This window comes from Phacochoerus africanus, chromosome 7 (assembly GCF_016906955.1).
Source record: "Phacochoerus africanus isolate WHEZ1 chromosome 7, ROS_Pafr_v1, whole genome shotgun sequence".
Lineage (NCBI taxonomy): Eukaryota > Metazoa > Chordata > Mammalia > Artiodactyla > Suidae > Phacochoerus > Phacochoerus africanus.
The window spans coordinates 75363120-75381650 of NC_062550.1; the positions used below are offsets into that span (position 1 = coordinate 75363120).

At 37.8% G+C, this 18531-nt stretch overlaps 1 protein-coding gene across 1 annotated transcript in view; it reads right to left on the bottom strand.

Annotated features, from left to right (window-relative positions):
• Positions 1-18531, bottom strand: part of SLC2A13 (solute carrier family 2 member 13) — a 381185-nt gene that overhangs the window by 304509 nt on the left and 58145 nt on the right. The window contains exon 2 of the mRNA XM_047787968.1: positions 4477-4636. Within this exon, the coding sequence (XP_047643924.1) occupies positions 4477-4636 (160 nt within the window). The remainder of the gene's footprint in view (positions 1-4476; positions 4637-18531) is intronic.

Genomic DNA, 18531 nt, shown 5'->3' on the forward strand with positions numbered 1-18531 from the left:
GGAAGGGCCAAAGGACAAAGACAGTTTCACATGATATACAAGTACTGGTTTAACTGAGGAACAAGAACTGGACCAGGAAACCAGGACAAGGTAGAAAAGACATTATAGGAAAAGTGATCAGAAGGAAAAAAAAATGATGAAGAAGCAAGATGCTATTGGTATATAAGGTTTATAGGCATGATTGTTGTATAAAGAAGTGAGGGAGGTAACAATAAATTATAAAGTATAGAAAAGCCAGCAGAGATTGGATAATGAAAGGCACTACAAGCCATGATGAAGGGACTGATTTTTTTTCCTGAAGCAAATGGGGAGTTTTTGAAGCATTCTAGCAATGGCATGCCCAGATAAAACTGATCTGTGTAGTAGCTAAGTTCACTTTATTTCATGTTTATTGAAAGCCCGCTGTGTGCCAGGCTTTAACTAGGCAATTAAAAAAAGAAAACTTTCCTTTGCTTGAGGTGTAGTGAGTAAATCTCATTATGTGCAATAAGCACAATTTAAAAATATTGGCACAGAAAAGGGAAAAGAGTGATAAAACTTCAAATCATTATTGTTAACTACCAAACTAACTCTGCCTTCTTTATTAGCACTATAATGTGCTAGATAAAAATAAAATCTTTCTCAAAATTATTAGTCATCAGGGAAAATCAAATCAAAACCACGAGTGGCCACTTCATACCCACAGAGAGGACTATAATCAAAAAGAAAGATAATAATAAACGTTTACTAGGATATGGAAAAACAGAGAGTGTAGAGGAGAAAGGTCTCCCAGTTCCTCAAAAGGTAACACAGTTACCTTATGACCTAGTAATTCCACTCCTGGGTATAAACCAAGAGAACTGAAAACATATGTCTACCCTGAAACTTACACACTCATGTTCATAACATTATTTGTAACAGCCAAAAAGTAGGAACAACTCAAATATCCATCAACAGATGAACTGCTAAACAAAATGTGATATATCCCACATTATTTGCAGACACATGCTATAACATGATGAACCTCAAAAACATGCTGAGTGAAAGAAGCCAGTCACAATGGACCAAATACTTATGTACGAGATACCCAGAACAGGCAAATGTACAGACACAGAAAGTAGGTAAGTGGTTGCCTAGAGCTGGGAGGAGCTGGGAAGCTGGGGGATGACAACTAAGGGGTGTACGTTTTCTTTTCAGGGTAATGAAAATGTTCAAACTTGTGGTGATGACTGCACAATTCGGCAAATACACTGAAAGCCACTGAATTGTATGTTTTAAATGGGTGAGCTGAATGGCATGTGAATTATATCTCAAAAAAGTTATTTTTAAAAACTTTATCTTTAATGATTTTTTCAAATCCTTACTTATTTTCCCTTCCCTCATGAAGCCCAATAATACCTCTCCCAGTACAGAATGTACTATGACACTACAGTGTTGTAAATATCAACATTCAATCTTCTACTGGCAATTGTTTTTTCTAGAAAAACTTATCTTCCAAAAGTTCAGCAATAAGCAATTTATTTCTACAATAGCTGAACAATAAAAGAACAGAAGCTTGGAACCATCTGGTACAAAAGGTAAATTAGCCTGTCCACGGCATCAAAATCTAAGTTTTTCTGTTGGTTTCATCTTTTGAATGTCTTAAGCTCATCACTTGTAAAAATCATCAGTTGTCATATTTTAAATTATGAACTCCTAGAAGCAGAATGAGGGAAAAAGCAATTAGATTTTATGCAAAATTGGTTCTAATCTACGTCATGTAGACACTACATTCATATGCCATTTTTATTGCTGTATAATCTTTCTTTCTTAACCAGTAGTGAGAAAAGGTATCTAAATAGCTATATTTAAATGGTGTTGGGAAAACTGGAGAGCCACAAGCAAAAGAATGAATCTTGTACCATAGATAAAAATTATTCAAAACGGATTAAAGACTTGAACATAAGACCTGAAACCATAAAACTCTTAGAAGAAAACACAGACAGTAAGCTACTTGACAGAGGTCTTGCAGATTAATTTTGAATTTGAGTACAAAAGCAAAAATAACAAAGCCAAAAATAAGTGGGACTACATTATCCTAAACAGCTTCTGCACAACAAAGGAAACCATCAATAAAATGAAAAGGCAATCTACTAAATGGGAGAAAAAAAATTGCAAATCGTGTATCTAATAAGAGATTAACTTCCAAAATAAATAAAAGATTCATACACATTCAACAGCAAAAAAGCAAACAATCTAATTTAAAAATGGGCAGAGGATCTGAACAGACATTTTTTCCAAAGAACACATACAGATGGCCAGCAGGTCCATGAAAAGATGTTCAACATCACTAACAATCAAGAAAATGCAAATCGAGACCACCTCACACCTGCTGAAGTGGATATTATCAAAAACGACAAGATATCACAGCTGTTAGTATTGATGTGTAGAAGAGGGAACACTTGTGCCTTGGTGGGAATGTAAACTGATACAGCCACTGTGACAACAGTATGGAGGTTCCTAAAAAGATTAAAAATAGAACTACCGTAAGAATCAGCAATTCCACTTCTAAGTATTTATCTGAAGAAAATGAAAATACTAACTCAAAAAAGATCTCCATGTTCACTGAAGCATTATTTAAAATAGTCAAGATTAGGAAACAAGCTTGTACAAGTGTTGATGGGTGAATTAATAAAGAGAATGTGGTATATATTACGCACAATGGAATATTACTTAGTTATGAAAAAGAATGAAATCTTGCCATTTGCAACAACATGGATGGACCTCAAGGGCATTATGCTAAGTGAAATAAGTCAGACATAAAGACAAATACCATATGGGCTTTTTTATATGAGAATCAAAACAAACAAACAAACAAAAACCCAAACCAAACCGAAAAGGAAACAAAAAAACTAAACTCATCTATACCGAGAACAGACTGAGGGTTTCCAAAGGTGGTGGGTGGGGGCAGGGGAAATGGGTAAATTTTGTTTTTTAGTTTAAATATATTGCCTAACTTTTAAAAACAAATACTTAAATAAAAATAAATTGTTATATTTAAAATGTACTTTGGTTCCAATTAAAAACAAATTTTAATGAAAGATATATATATATTAGTTATGTTAATAAAAATTTTAACAATTTTTTAAAAAATGTAAATAGATGATTAAGATCTTCTTAAAACTTATGTGGGGCTGAAAGACTAATTAACTTCCATCGAGCCTCCAAGAAAAACTCAAAATATCAGGTTATGCTGATAACAAGCTATCATCTCCCTCTTTCTGTTCTTCTACAGAGTAGAAAAGAAAGATGAAGTTTCTTGCTTCTTCAATTTTTCAGGAATTTCTCATTTTGGCAGAGATTCATTCCTTCCGAGGTAGAAGGTCATTTAGCAACATCTGCAAACAGAGTTACTGCTTTAAAGAAATCTGTCCTCTCTTTAATGGTCCTGAACAAACACAAACGTGGGCCTTAACCGGCTTCAGTGAGTTTCAAATGACTTTTAACAAAACTTTATCAGTGCAAGTCTTTAATGGCTCATCTTAAGCCGTGCAATTTATTGTGCTCCTTATATATAAAAAAACTCCCTACATACACATTGAAGCAAACCCTGTTTCTTCAGCTGTTTAGAATTAACTTCAATAAGCACCATGTAAAGAAGCACTAGAGTCTGTCTTGTTGAATATTTGGTCTCCAGAGTCTATACAGAGTACAAGAAAATTTTATTAAAATGTAAAGCGCTGGAAGGATTACAGGAATCTGATGTTTCAAATACCAGGAAGTATATCAAAATCCAGAGCCCATACTATCTTTCAGCTTTAACATAAGATTAGTTTGTTTTACGATATTCAGTTTGAAAACATCTTAAAGCAGGTTTAAAAGCATTTTTCTTATCTCCTTTGATTCAAAGTAAGCCAAATGGATATGCGTATATGTATGGCTAAATAACTTCATTGTTTGGACAAAGAAATTATCAAAACCTTGTAAATCAACTATAATTCAATAAAACTTAAAAAAGTAAGCCAAATAATGATCAAGAACTAATTTCTATTTTAAGATTTACATATATCATAAAACATCCTTTTACATAACTAAATCTGTACCTTTAAAAACTGAGTTTTCTTTCATTCAGATCAGAATGTAGCTCTCTAAATCCCAAAATGACATTCATTTTATCCGCAGTTCATAAACACTTACCACTGATACAATTCAAAAACTCCATCCACATTGACTACTGCATTCCTTTTTTTGATAAATATTGCAAAATATTACAGTGTAAGAAATGTCACCTAAATGCTAAAAAATCCTGTAAATATCAATTCTTAATGGTAGATTCCCTATCATTAAAATAAACATCAGCTTCTTGTCCTCTTTCAATTTTGCTGAATACCATCATTTATAAATTGGCTACAATGACTCAAAATATCCAGTTATATTTTTCGTATCATTTCTCATTTTTCTTCCATCCCCTAAAGTCATAACTTATTTGAAAATTAAATGTAAGAACTATTTACAGACCTCCATCCATCCTTTTGGAGATAACTGAAGGCTCCATCAACAACACTTGCAAAGAACTGCCCTCCTGTGATGAAGAGGGTATTAATGGTGACTAACCGACCTCTTAAATTGGGGGGTGAGACCTCAGCGATATACACTGGCACCGTCATAGAAGCAATACCTGGAAAGCAACAACAGAAAGTAAACGTTAGATATTTACTCAAGATTTCTGCTATAGATATTCAGATGAAGACACACACACATATGGGCTTGGTTTTCTACTTTAAACAAACGTTTACCACATATTTAAAGATTTTGTTTATAACTAGTGACTACTGAAGATTAAGTAAAGACATGAGATACCAATCTCTAAGTATCATTTTTCATATTCTCACTGAACATCTACAAATGAAAGTACCTCTAGAGATCCCAGATAACTTTAGAATGCATGTAAGAATACTTTATAACTTTTTGAAGACTAAAAATAGGAAAATGCTCTCTAGATAGAAGATAATTATTGAAATATTGTTAGTCCACATGGAAATGTAATCAATGATGAGAATTAAAAAAATCCCCAAATATATATTAACTATTCAAAGTCATCATTTCCAGTAGACACGCCAAAATTCTTAATTTACTAATAGAAATGCACATAATTACCTTATTCAATTGGCTAGATATACATTTCAGAAACAGCTTACAATGGACAGTACTTTGGGAATTTAGTCTTCAAAAACAGATGATATTAACCATAAAATAGATGGTTTGTGGATAAGGTATATTTGGTTATATCTATTTTAAACTCTTTTCTATAGAAAATTAATACAGAATAATCTATGGCAGCAATTCTCTCCTAAGACTTTTTTTTAAATTATAGTTGATTTACAATGCTATGCCAATTTCTACTATACAGCAAAGTGACATAGTCATACATACATAAACATTATTTATTTATTTATTTATTTATTTATTTTATCTTTTTGCTTTTTCTAGGGCCGCTCCCGCGGCATATGGAGGTTCCCAGGCTAGGGGTCTAATTGGAGCCGTAGCCACCAGCCTACGCCAGAGCCACAGCAACGCAGGATCCGAGCAGCATCTGCAAGCTACACCACAGCTTACGGCAACGCTGGATCCCCAACCCACTGAGCAAGGCCAGGGACCAAACCTGCAACCTCCTGGTTCCTAGTCGGATTCGTTAACCACTGTGCCATGACGGGAACTCCTATTTATATCCCCGGGTTAGATATAGTTCCCTATGCTATATAGTAGGACCTTGTTATTTATAATTCTAAATGTAATAGTTTGCGTCTATTAACCCAAAACTCCCAGTCCATTCCACTCCCTCCCCCCAACTCTTAACAACTACATGTCTGTTCTCCATGTCTGAGTTCATTTCTGCTGTGTAGAAAGGTTCATTTGTGTATGGCAGCAATTCTCAGACTTCACTGATCACTAGAATCTCTTGTGTGGCTTTAAAAAAACCCATAAACATAAGGGAACTCACCCTCCCCAACCTATTAAGTAGAAAACCAAAGAGGTGCAAGATGAGCCTGTCTTTTAAAAATCCTCCAAGTGATCCTGAAGCTCACCACATATTTTTAAAACTACAGTTCTGGAGTTCCCGTCGTGGCGCAGTGGTTAACGAATCCGACTAGGAACCAGGAGGTTGTGGGTTCCATCCCTGCCCTTGCTCAGTGGGTTAACGATCCGGCGTTGCCGTGAGCTGTGGTGTAGGTTGCAGACGCGGCTCGGATCCTGCGTTGCTGTGGCTCTGGCGTGGGCCGGTGGCTACAGCTCCAATTAGACCCCTAGCCTGGGAACCTCCATATGTTGAGGGAGCGGCCTAAGAAATAGCAAAAAGACAAAAAAAAACACACAAAAAAAACCCAAAAAAACTACAGTTCTAGATACGCAACTTTGAGCCAATCCTAAATTATTTCTTAAAGGAAAATGAATAATTTTCTTATTATTTCCAGCTCATTCCTCAGTGGTGCTTCCAATGTCCAGGTATGTCTAATTATTTACTCTAAATCTAATATGTAATAAATGCTAACCAAAAGCATAATGAAAAAAAATTAAGCAGGATCGTCTAAAACAATTTAATCTCTTTGTATCTGTAGATACTATAAACTGATCCCCAGATTAAGCCAGAACATCAATGGGTTGCATAACAGATCCATGCAGAATTGTTTTTAATGAAGTGATCTTTATGATGCCCCAAAAAACAGCCTGTATTGAAGACCGGCAGCACTAAGAAACTGTTGCTGTGTTCTCTGGGCAAGGGCTGAAAAGATGTTATTTACCACATTCCAACAACGGGAGACATTTCTCTCTAGACTCAGAAGCTGCAATAGTCGTACTTTTCAAGAACTGATGTGTGTTAGTTTGTGGGCACTGTAAGTCACAGAGTCATCTTTTATTTTCCATTTTATGTGGGGAGTCACAGAGATTCACCTCTATCAAGTGTTTTGGACTCTCTGGTATTTATTCTATGAAGTAAATTCTCTCTTCATGTCACAATCATCTCCAGTATCATCTACTTTAAATACTCTTTGCTATGTTTTTATTTCCTTTGTTCTATCTTTGAACAAAGCAAATGAACAGACCAACAAGATTTATATAAATAACACATATATCTACTTCTGGAACACTGACTGGATTGTTGTATAACTACTGGCAAGTACTTACTGAGTTTGCATACAATCAGATCATTAAGTTCTCAGAACTACATACTCTGCTTCATTTACCACTGTAGTGCTTGTCAATATACAGTGATGATGAGAGGATTCAAATGATTTTAGGAGTTTCATAAAATGTATGAATAGTCTTAACAATTATGTCATCACCTAAACAACTGCAAGTTTCCATCTGACTGCTAATCAATTTCATAGCTTAGTGTACCCTAAATTAGCCTTCATCTATCTTGGAAAGAGGAAACATTTCCTGCACATGTTGACCTGTTAGTTGCATATTCTTTTTAGTTCATTTATAATTAGAACATCTCAATAAACTTTCAAAGTCAGACAAGCAATTGTTTAGATTTCTTTCTCTGCTTTAATCTGGCTGTAATTCAGTTGTTCTCTCCAGCCAAAGATATTTATTCAGACACCTAGCTGGGGATTTCGGCATGGGAAATCAGGACTGGTTTTTTTAGACAGCACATGCTTTTCACAAAGCCCTTATGTTTTATTTGCTTGCAACGGTAGAGATGTCCGAGGCATTTATAAATGTTGATTATTAAAAATAAACACCGGAACATTGAAAAGTAACAGGTAATGGCAAAGGAAACAGACTAAACTATAAAAAGACAGACTCATTGGATTTAGAGTTGTAAAGAACCACGAAAGATCTAACAAGTACTTGTGTTGACTTAAGCTGTTAAAATTGCCTACATCCTATTAGATATTTCACATGGAGTGATTATTTTTTTTTTTTAATCCTCAGAACATCCGTAGAAAGGACATATAATTATCTCCATTTTGCAGTGAAGGACCTTAACCTAGGTCACTTGGGTAAGAACAAGAATTTGAACCAGAGAGTGAGATTCTAGAAGTCAATTTTGAAAGCACTAAACTATAGGGAGGGGGTAGGCTCTGGAGACAGTGGATTTAAATTCCAGCCTTGCCACTATGAACTGGTTAAGTCTGTACCAGTTACTTAACCTTTCTGGTTCTCCAGTTCATTTACAAATTGGAAAAATAAAACAGACGTCGACAGGATTGAATGAATTAGAGCAAAGGAAATTAAAAGGATGCCTGGCATACAGAAAGTAATCAATAATGTCAGCAATTATTTCCATTATTGTAATACCTCTACTTACGAGTACAGGGCTTTTTTGATTCAGTGTGACTTCTGTTAGGTGCTGGGATTATCAGTATATTCACATATGTAAACAAAATAGTGTCCCTGCCATCAAGGAAGCCACACATGGCCCTACTCATAAAAAAAAACCTGCAGTCAAATAAATAATTTCAAAATACCATAGTAAGGGTCAGAGAGCAGCCACACATTGGGCTCTCTCTGGTGGTGTGGACCATGACCAGGTAGTAGCTGGGAAAGACTGGGAAGACAGTTCTGCAGAAAAGAACATGAGCTTTAAAAAGTATGAACTGACATGAGGTTTTCCCAGGGGGAGTATGACACAGACTACGTATGGAGATGAGACGCAGACAAAGCCCAAATCATGGAAGGATCCTTTCATCAGTGAGCATTCACCAAATACTCGATCTGAGCTGAGCACTGTGCTAACGTGAGAGGCATGCCCTCTGGCCCCATGGAGGTTAGGATCTTATTGGGCAAAACATGTTTGAACAAGTAATCAGATTTCAAGTGTGATGGAGCTCATCAAGGGGAAGTGGGGGGAACAAGGGCCTATAGCAAAGGGACTGGGACCAGACTTAGGAGTCAGAGAAACACTGGGTGAGGAGGTGGAGGGGGTAGAGGGTGACGAGGGTGATGGCTTCGACAAAGGCCTTGAGGCAGGAAGGAATGCATCCTGTTGAGGAGGAGACTATTTTTAAAGACCTAAGCAGAGACCAACCAGAGTACACAGGATCTCAGAGGCCATGCTAAGGGCCTGGTTCTCGGAAGCCTTTGAACAGTATAAAGGAGGAAAGGGCATGATCAAACTCACACTTTAAAGAATCGTTCTGGTCAGAGTATGGAAAATTGATTGCAGAGGAACAACGAGAGCAGTGGCAGCAGTAGAGATGGAGTAAATCTAGTTTGTAAGAAATTCAAATGAAAAAATAGCGGAGGGAGTTCTGAGTGAGAATCTCAGGGTCAGTAAAGGAAAAATGGGAACCTGTAACACAGGAGCTAATGGAGGTTTGACTTGTGTGGGGGGAAGGTGGGGTGGATAAAAGAGATGTCCTGAAATATTGCTGAATTATAGCCTCCCTGCTCTTATATTCTTGGAGACCCAAGTAAGGAGTAGTATTACTATTTAATTACTTTTAATTGCTAGATTCTATTTCTTTACATGCAACTCCAAACTGAGACTGGGCCCAGTGGAGTTTGGGAGTTTTACAAATATCTGGAGCTCAAAAGATGGTTCTGTGTGGACTGTACGCATAACTGAGACTATAGGAATGGATGAGATTTCCAGAAATGGAACATGAGAAGAATGTCTCAAACTGAGTCCTAAAAATTTCCAGTATTTAAGGAGGAAGAGAGAGGACTGACCAGCAAGCATCTACCTCTGCCTGAGTACTACATTACTGTCTACAATCTTTTTGTGTTACTGTTTTGTATTCTCTGTAAGGTCATCCTTTCAACAGGAAGGTGGTCAGGTATCATTCGTTATCCCCTTAGGAAAGGTAAAGAAACCCAGCCTGAGATAGATAAGAAGAGGTTTTCAGAAAGGCACATAGCAAGCTAATGTCAAAGCAGATCTCATCAACTCAGGTCCCCTAATCTTTGTAACATGTCACTGGAGGACGGAGTGCCATGCCTTTTAGACTGTGACCCTTTGGAAATTCCTCGGCAACATTTTCTTTTTGGCCCTGCTACCTGAGTGAGTGCACATGAGCTTTGAAGGGCAGGAGGGTCTTACCTCTTCCTTGCTGCTACTGCCTGCTATGTGACTTACTGCCACCAGGTGTCATGTTAAAGACCTCAGGTGAATTACTAAGAAAAATGAGAAGTGAATGTGATTGTTGAATTTTGAGCTAGACAAGTCTAAGGTCTGCTTTCATAAAACTGCTTTATGAAAATGGAGAACTATAAAAGAATGCCGATGATCCGGGTTCACTACAATCACGTCTGTCCAATATGCGTATGTTAAGCACAGACCTTGTTTACTCACTTTGCAGTCAAAAAGCAACCTATGCAGACACAAACTTGTGGATTTCTCAACATGATGCCCACTCCGGAAAAACCTTGGACATTAAGGCCATGTCACCCCAAAACTGCCTTTCCACTTTGGGGAAACAACAAAGCTTCAACTATGCTAGTGAAGGACAGTATGAAATCCCCCAAACTAAGAACGAAGTGCTTCAAAACTGGAGGTAATTAATGATAGTGAAAATTTAGCTCTATAAAGAGCTTTTGATTTCTGCCCTCGTCTAATCACTAATCAAATAAAATAAATATCTCATCAGGAAAGAACAAATTTGTAATTATCTACACTAAAGTCATGAATTGAAATTAACATTAAGAACATAGTAGAACAAGTTCTTGTTAACAGCTTATTAGAGTAAACACAACCGCAAAAATACGGTTTGGTGCTGTTCTGGAATATTTTTTAAAAGTTTGATTTCTCACCAGATAAAAAGGTCCACATCAATGAAAACTCATTATCATGTTTAGCTTGAGGAGTATGACCAGAAAACTGCAGCTCAGGCACTGCAGTGCAACCCAATTCACACACTCTCATACTGCCAAGCTGATTCACCATAAATGGCACAAAACGCTCTCGAGCTCAAAAGTTGGCTTTCAAAAACTGCTGGAAGCCCTTTTAAAGCCTGAGTCAGAAGTATAAATAATTTCATAACCAAATAGCATTAGAAAATCCTGTTGGGATGGGTAAATACCCGTGAATCACAGCAGCCTCTCAGCATGATAAGCTAGGCAGCAACTAATTAGCTTCTTAGAAGCATATGAAGCTACCTTTTAATAATAATGCTTCTTGAATAAGAAGGATTATGTTGTCCTAATTTCATTTTCTAAATTACTGCTATGTGATCTCTAAAGAAAAAAAAATCAGTAGAAAGAAAAAGAATGCATCTAAACAAATAGGATCCCTCACTAAAGCTGTTTCAGTTGGACTGTCCTGCCCAGGACCAGTATGTCTGCATTCTTCTAAACAGTCAAGTATCTACATTTACCAGGTTAACACCTTAGAATTCACTTTTTGTTTCTGCTTTTGTTTTTGTTTCTTTCTCAAACAATAAGGCTTAAGACACTCATAAAACTGCAGGACAACTCAAAAGAGGATTAAGCCCCAAAGTGATAAAAATATATCCAACACAAAGTGCCTATAACAGAAGAGCCAGGTTATGAGAAAAATTCTATCTAGGGGAGTAAGTAGCAGAGTTTATGTTCTACAGTGTTAAAAAGCTTCTAACTGGAGCACTATAAACATATCATCATTTCAACTTAGTGCAGTCTCTCACAGCCTAAATGGCTTCTTCCTTTATATTAATAACTTGAGATTATTCTATTGATCTGCCTATGTCCTTTTTTTACATCTCAGTAGAGACTGTATTACATTGTTTCTCAAAGCAGGACTATGAGTCCTTTAATGGAATCTCATTCATATCTCATGTATCTTCTGAACAATAATTTGTCTAAGTGTCAAGCACAGATCTGGACTTAACAGCTGTTGCTTAGAACTATGGGATGCCTACACAAAACAATATCCTTTTAAATTGGCATTAAAAGAGTGCTTTTATACTAAATACATTGTTCATTAGGGAAAAGCTAGAGACTACCATGAAGTAAAAATCGCCCCTAATCACAGTACCTACAGATAACCACTATTAAAATTTGGTTATAACTTGCAATTTTTTTTCCCCATAAGTCTTTATGGGTAGCTTTAACTCATTATATTGCAAATATTTTCAATCTAACTATTCTTTTCCATTAAGGGGCCTCAAACTTCTTATAAAAGCTAGGAAGTTACCATAAATACAGAAGCTGATTGAGCATAAGATAAAAGGTATAAAGCTGTTTACATAACTAAGGTACAATACACGTTGTAGGGAAAAAAAACAAAAACGGCCAAACAAAACATACTCCTATGTAGCCATATACAACAATCTTGACACTGGTTTAACACCCTTATAGCACAAAATCATTTTAAGTGTCAACATTCAGATAAGGAGAAGAAAGAAATCCTCTTGGAACACACAGATGTAACAAAGAGGAGAAGGAAAAAATTTCTTTAGGGAGAGAGAGGTCAAATAGAGAAATTATTAGATATGTAAGACATTTCTCACAATTAATTTTGAGGAGTTCCATTGTGGCTCAGTGGTTAACGAATCCAACGAGGAACCATGAGGTTGCAGGTTCGATCCCTGGCCTCACTCAGTGGGCTAAGGATCTGGTGTTGCTGTGAGCTGTGGTGTAGGTCGCAGACATGGCTCGGATCCCTGCGTTGCTGTGGCGTAGGCCAGTGGCTGCAGCTCCGATTAGACCCCTAGCCTGGGAACCTCCACATGCCATGGGAGCAGCCCAAGAAAAATGGCAAAAAGACAAAAAATAAATAAATAAATAAGTTTTGAGGTTTTAAGAGAAAGATGTATGAAATGCTACGAAAGCAGAAGCAGTATGCTTTTATACACAAATGGAATGCACAAAGGTTACTAAGAAGTTGATATATTTTCTTCAAGGTAGTGAATTTAGCAGACAACAACAAAAGCAATGCTTTGTCATATTTAGCTCTGGTGACATTCAGAGCTAACTGTTCTAAGGACAACAAGAATGTGGACCTAAACTGAAGCTAAAAGGCTGTGAACCCCCTAAATACAGATTGTAATTGAATAAGTATGGATAAAGTTCGTAAGAAATGTACACATAATAAGATAAGCCCAGGGCTAGAATTTAGCTATAAAAATACTTACCCAGTAGATATTAAGGGTTGAAGAGTAAAACAGAATCAACTACTAAAGAAGACATTAAAGTAGTAAAATAATAAATGAAAACACCCCACTAAAAATGTTTAAGCTGCTCTCTATAGGGTCGAGCCTTACCTAAAAAACAGGAACGGAGAGCCAGGAGGAAGGAATTGGCTTACATAAAAAATAATAACAATGAAATTATAAAGGGAAATAAGTAGGGTAAGAAATGACTGCAAGAGTACTAAAATTTTAATAATAGAATATGTAAACAATTACAAAAGTAAACACCATATTGGAAGCAGTAAATTACAGAGATGAAGATATCTGAAGTTTGAATTAGAATGGAACATCAATTTGAGATATTCTCCAAGACTGAAAAGGAGAAATTCCAGTTTAAGATAGTGACCTAAGAAGATCTGGAACTCATCTCTTCCCACAGACACGCCAAATCTATACCTGTATACAAAGAGCAATTTCCTCTGGAAAAAAAACAAAAAACAAACCTAAAAACTGGCAGAGCAACCATTTCACATCCGGCGAACGAACAAAAATTAGGCACAAAATTGCAAGACAAACAAAACTGGGCATCCTAACTTTTAAGACATGCACCTGAGAGATGAGTGCCCAAAACATCTAGCTTTGAAGACTAATAGGCCTCAAACCCACAGACCCCTGGGGCTGGGGTGAACTGAGGAATGGCTTTTCAAGGGCCAGTGTACAGACTCACCCACCAGGGCCCAGCAGAGAATCGGTCCTTTGAAAAGTGACCAGAATTTATACAAAAAAGAGACTCATTTTCTACTCTTAAAGTGTTGCTGCAAAGGTCGGGGGTCACCTGGGATACTCTCTGGGGATGCAGACTGGAGGACACGATCTTCCTGCCCTCTGTCTCTGCCTTGCTAAGGTTGGCAGGCATCATCTCCCACTCACCCTTACTCTTTATGTTCCCACCTTAATGCTCCAGCCAGTGGGTGCCATTTCGCATGTTCTCACCTGCCTTGCTAAAGCCAGTCATCTTTTTCTTTTTCTTTCCACTTTTGATCTTTTTTCTTTTTCTTTTCTTTCTTCTATTTTCCTTTTTTCCTTTTCTCAGCAGGTGCCATCTTTGTACTCCCCCTCTGCCATGCTCCAGAGCTCCAGTATCTCCCAGAGGAAGATATCCAGACATAAAAACATTGGAGCCTGTTTTTAACCCACGATCACTTTTTTGCAGCTGCCACCCAGGGAATGCCCCTGATTTCCTGAAGCTCCCGGCTCTTGAGGCTAAGGGGGCTTGTGTCCCTGGGTCCCAAGGAATTGTAACAATTGGAGGGACAGTTCTTGGCAGACTGCCACTCTCAGAGCCCTGCACTGACAGCAGGCTGAAACACATCCCAGCCTTTCTCAGAAATAAGCCTATTTGCCTGTCCAGGAGCTCTGGCCTGAGGGGCTGCCTTCCGGTCTGACACATGTATAGGGCCCAGAGAAGGACTGTCAGTGAACAAAGGCTGGTGAATGCAATTTTTGTGCTCTCCCTCTGCCTCATTCCAACTCACCAGTGTCTTACAGAAAGGAGCTTATGTCCTTGTTTGATGCCCTTAGTTCTGCAGCTACTGCCAGGAGATGAATACCTCCATGACACCTGGCTCTGCTGGGCAGTGGAGTTGGGCTCTTGGATCCCACAGGATCCAACCTTCTTGCAACCTTCAGAAAGACTCCTTTAACAGCTATCACCCCTGGGCACAGGAAGAGGCAACAGGCTCAGGAGCTCAATTTTTGTGTCAAAGAGGCCTATTAGTGTGCCATCATAGCAGCAGCCTGAGGGCAGGCTTCTAATTAAACATAACATCTAAGGTCTGACTGTAAACCTTTCCTGAGACCTTGGAGGGCGATTACTAACTTCACATTCTCCCTCCGCAGTACTCCAGAGCACCAGAATCTCTTCAAGGAGAGCCCTTATACCTGTTGGGTTCCCTCAGTTGTATGGCTGGTGCACTGGTTTGTATGGCTGCTACCTACCAGATACTCCATGATCACCCAGCTCTGGTGGGGAGGGAGTCTTAGCTGCTGGGCGCCGCGGGGCTTTAACAATAAAAATAACGGTGCTTGGCATGCTGCCACCCCCAGCGGACAACAGAGACAGCAGACTGAAACATACCCCTAGTCTTTCTATGAAAGAAGCCTAATTGCTGGAGTTTCTGCTGCTGCCCAACAGGATCAGAGGTGTCTTGGGGGCTCTGTGACACAGGTTCAGTCCCTGGCCCAGTACTGTGGGTTAAGGATGCAGCAATGCTGCAACTGTGGGTAGGATCTGATCCCTGGCCCAGGACCTCTATATGCTGTCGGGCAGCAAACACAAAGAAGAAGAAGAAACCCACTTGCTAGTCATGGAGGATGCGCCTTGGGGCAAGCTTCAGCTTTGGCACACAACTAGAGGCTAAGGAGGTGTTCTCAGGGATGGTAGAATGGGGAACAACAACATTTTTGCACTCTACTTCTGCCTTACTAGGTGTTTTGTTATCTCCTAGAAAGGAGCCAGTACACTTGACTGAAGCCCTGTTTTTTACAACTGCTGCCCCAGGACATCTCCAGATCACCTGCTCAGAGAGCTCACAGCGGTTAAACTTGCAGTCCCACATGGCGATATACCTACACTCTTTAAAAGCAGTTGCCTCAGGGTCTGCCTTCCAATCAGCCTGAATCTAGGTGCTGACTGAGAGCCTCACCTTTGGGACACTGACTGATCTTGGCGCCCTCAACTACCAGGAGCCATGAAAAATAAAATAGGCTGCTTGGACAATCAAAAAGGTTTAGGAAACAACCAAGATCTAGAACAGGGTTGAATGATTGGTAAGGTTCATTTCCTTTACAAGGCCAATAGTGAAGTGATAAAAATGGTTTATTCATTTAATACCTAGAAACCAACACAGAGAGGAAAGCAAAGGAAGGGAGGGTAGGGGAAGAAAGGAAGGAACGAAGGAAGGAAGGAAGGAAGGAAAGAAAGAGAAGAAATAATTTGAGAAATATGTTTCAAATGAAAGGAAAAATGATGAAAGCTCAGGAAAACAAAACTTAATGAAATAGAGATAAGTAAGTGACCAAATAAAGAGTTAAAAAGTGAACACAGCAAGAACTTCAACAAAGACAGTAAACATAAGAAAGTAACAAACGGAAGTCACAGAGATGGGGTATACAACAGATGAACTGAAAAATATACTAGAGGGGTTTAACAGCATGGGTGAAGTAGAAGAATAGACCAGTGAGTTGGAAGATAAAGCAATCGAATTCACCTAAACAGATCAGCAAAATGAAAAAAAGAATTTTTAAAAATGAAGATAAGGGACTTAATGACACAACATCAAGTGAACTAACATTCACATTATAGGAATAGGAGGAGAAGCAAAAAAATTATTTAAACAAACTATGCCTGAACACTTCCTAACTTTGGGGAAAAAAACAAATAACCAGATCCAGAAAGCTCGGACTACCAAATAAGATGAACCCAAAGAAAAGCACACCAATGCATATTATGATTGAGATGTTAAAAGTTAAAGACAAATCATAAAAGCAGTGAGAGAAAACCTGCTAGTTACATATAAGAGAATCTCCATAAGAATATTGGATTTTGCAAGAGAAATTTTGTAGGCCAGAAGGAAGTGGCATAATATATTTAAAGTGACAAAAAAAAAAAAAAGAGTTTCAACCAAGAATTCTCAAACTGGCAAAGTTATTATTCAGAAATGAATGAGAAAAAGTTTTCTAGACAAGCAAAAGCCTTAAAAAAGTTCATCACGGGAGTTCCCATCATAGCACAGTGGAAGTGAATCCGACTAGGAACCATGAGGTTGCAGGTTCGATCCCTGGCCTCACTCGGTAGGTTAAGGATCTGCTGTTGCTTTGGCTGTGGTGTAGGCCTACAGCTACAGCTCCAATTAGACCCCTAGCCTGTGAACCTCCATATGCTGCAACTGCAGCTCTAAAAAGCAAAAAAAAAAAAAAAAAAAAAAAAAAAAACTCATCATCACTAAACTAACCTTACAAGAAATGTTAAAAAGACTTTAAAGTTGAAAAGATGGTACTAATAATTAGTAACTAGAAAACGTATGAAAGTATGAGTCTCACTAGTAAAGGTAAATATACAGTAAAGGTAGCATATGCATCACCTATAAAACTAATATAAAGGTTAAAAGAAAACAGTAATAAAAACAACTGCAAATACAATAATTAGTTAAGGGATATACAAAATAAAGAGGTGTAAAATGTGACATCAAAAATAAAATGAAGAGCTTTAGAATGCATTAAAATTTAAGTTGTTATCCCCTTAAAATACAGGGTTCTAAACATAAATCGTTACATGTAAGGCTCATGGTAACCACCAAGCAAAAACCTGTAGTGGATACACAAAAGAATCAAAGCATACTCCTAAAGAAAGTCATCATACCACAAAGAAAGAGAACAAGCAAAGAAGAAAAAAAAACAGAGGAAGTACAAAATAGCCAAAACAATTAAGAAAAGAGAAATAAGTACACATATCAATGACTAAATGGAAATAGAGTACAAGCTCCAATCAAAAGACATGGAGTGGCTGAATGGACTAAAAAAATAAGACCCATACATACCTGAAGTGAGACTCACTACAGATATAATGACCAAGACTAGAATTGAAAGGATATTTAAAGATATTCCATGCAAATGGAAACCACAAGAAAGCTGGAGTAGCTATACTTCTATCAGACAAAAGAGACTTTAAAATAAAAATTGCAATAAAAGATAAAAAGGACACTAAATATTGATAAAGTGGTCAACCCATCAAGAGAATTTTACATTTGTTAAGGATTTATGCACCCAAAATAGGAAGAACTAAATATGAAAAGAGAAATAAGAAAGGAAGTAATAGATGGTAATGAAGAATATCAGGGGGATTTAATAACCCACTTAAAGAACAGATCATCCAGAAAGAAAATCAATAAGGAGGAGTTCCCATCCTGGCTCAGCAGATTAAGGACCTAATGTAGTCTCTGTGAGGATGCGGGCTCAATCCCCAGTCTCACTCAGTGGGTTAAGGATCCAGCTCAGATCACAAATGTGGCTTGGATCCAGTGTTGCTGTGCCTGTAACCTAGGCCTCAGCTGCAGCTCTGATACTGCAGACTTGCTATATTAAGCAGTAGAAAAATTTAAGTAGGACTGCGGGTAGGAGGGCCAGGTTAGTAAAGAGGCGAAATCACTGAGAGGCCATGAATGGAATTTTCTGGATAATTACAGAGGATCCCACTCACCTCTAAGGAAGCAAACCTCTTGAAGTGCATAAATAATTCCATTGCAATAAATTAATTTTTTTGAAACTCTCCATGAGCGCTTACTTTAAAAGCTCATTTTAGTGATTTACCACTGTTTCAACCTGAGTGTCTCAAATTTCCTAAGACACCACTAATAATTCCAAAGGAATTCCTTACATACCAGAAGATGTCAACATTGTTTTTTTGAAAAATACCACCACTGATGTAGAGATATGTAACATCTCAATTTTTTGAAAT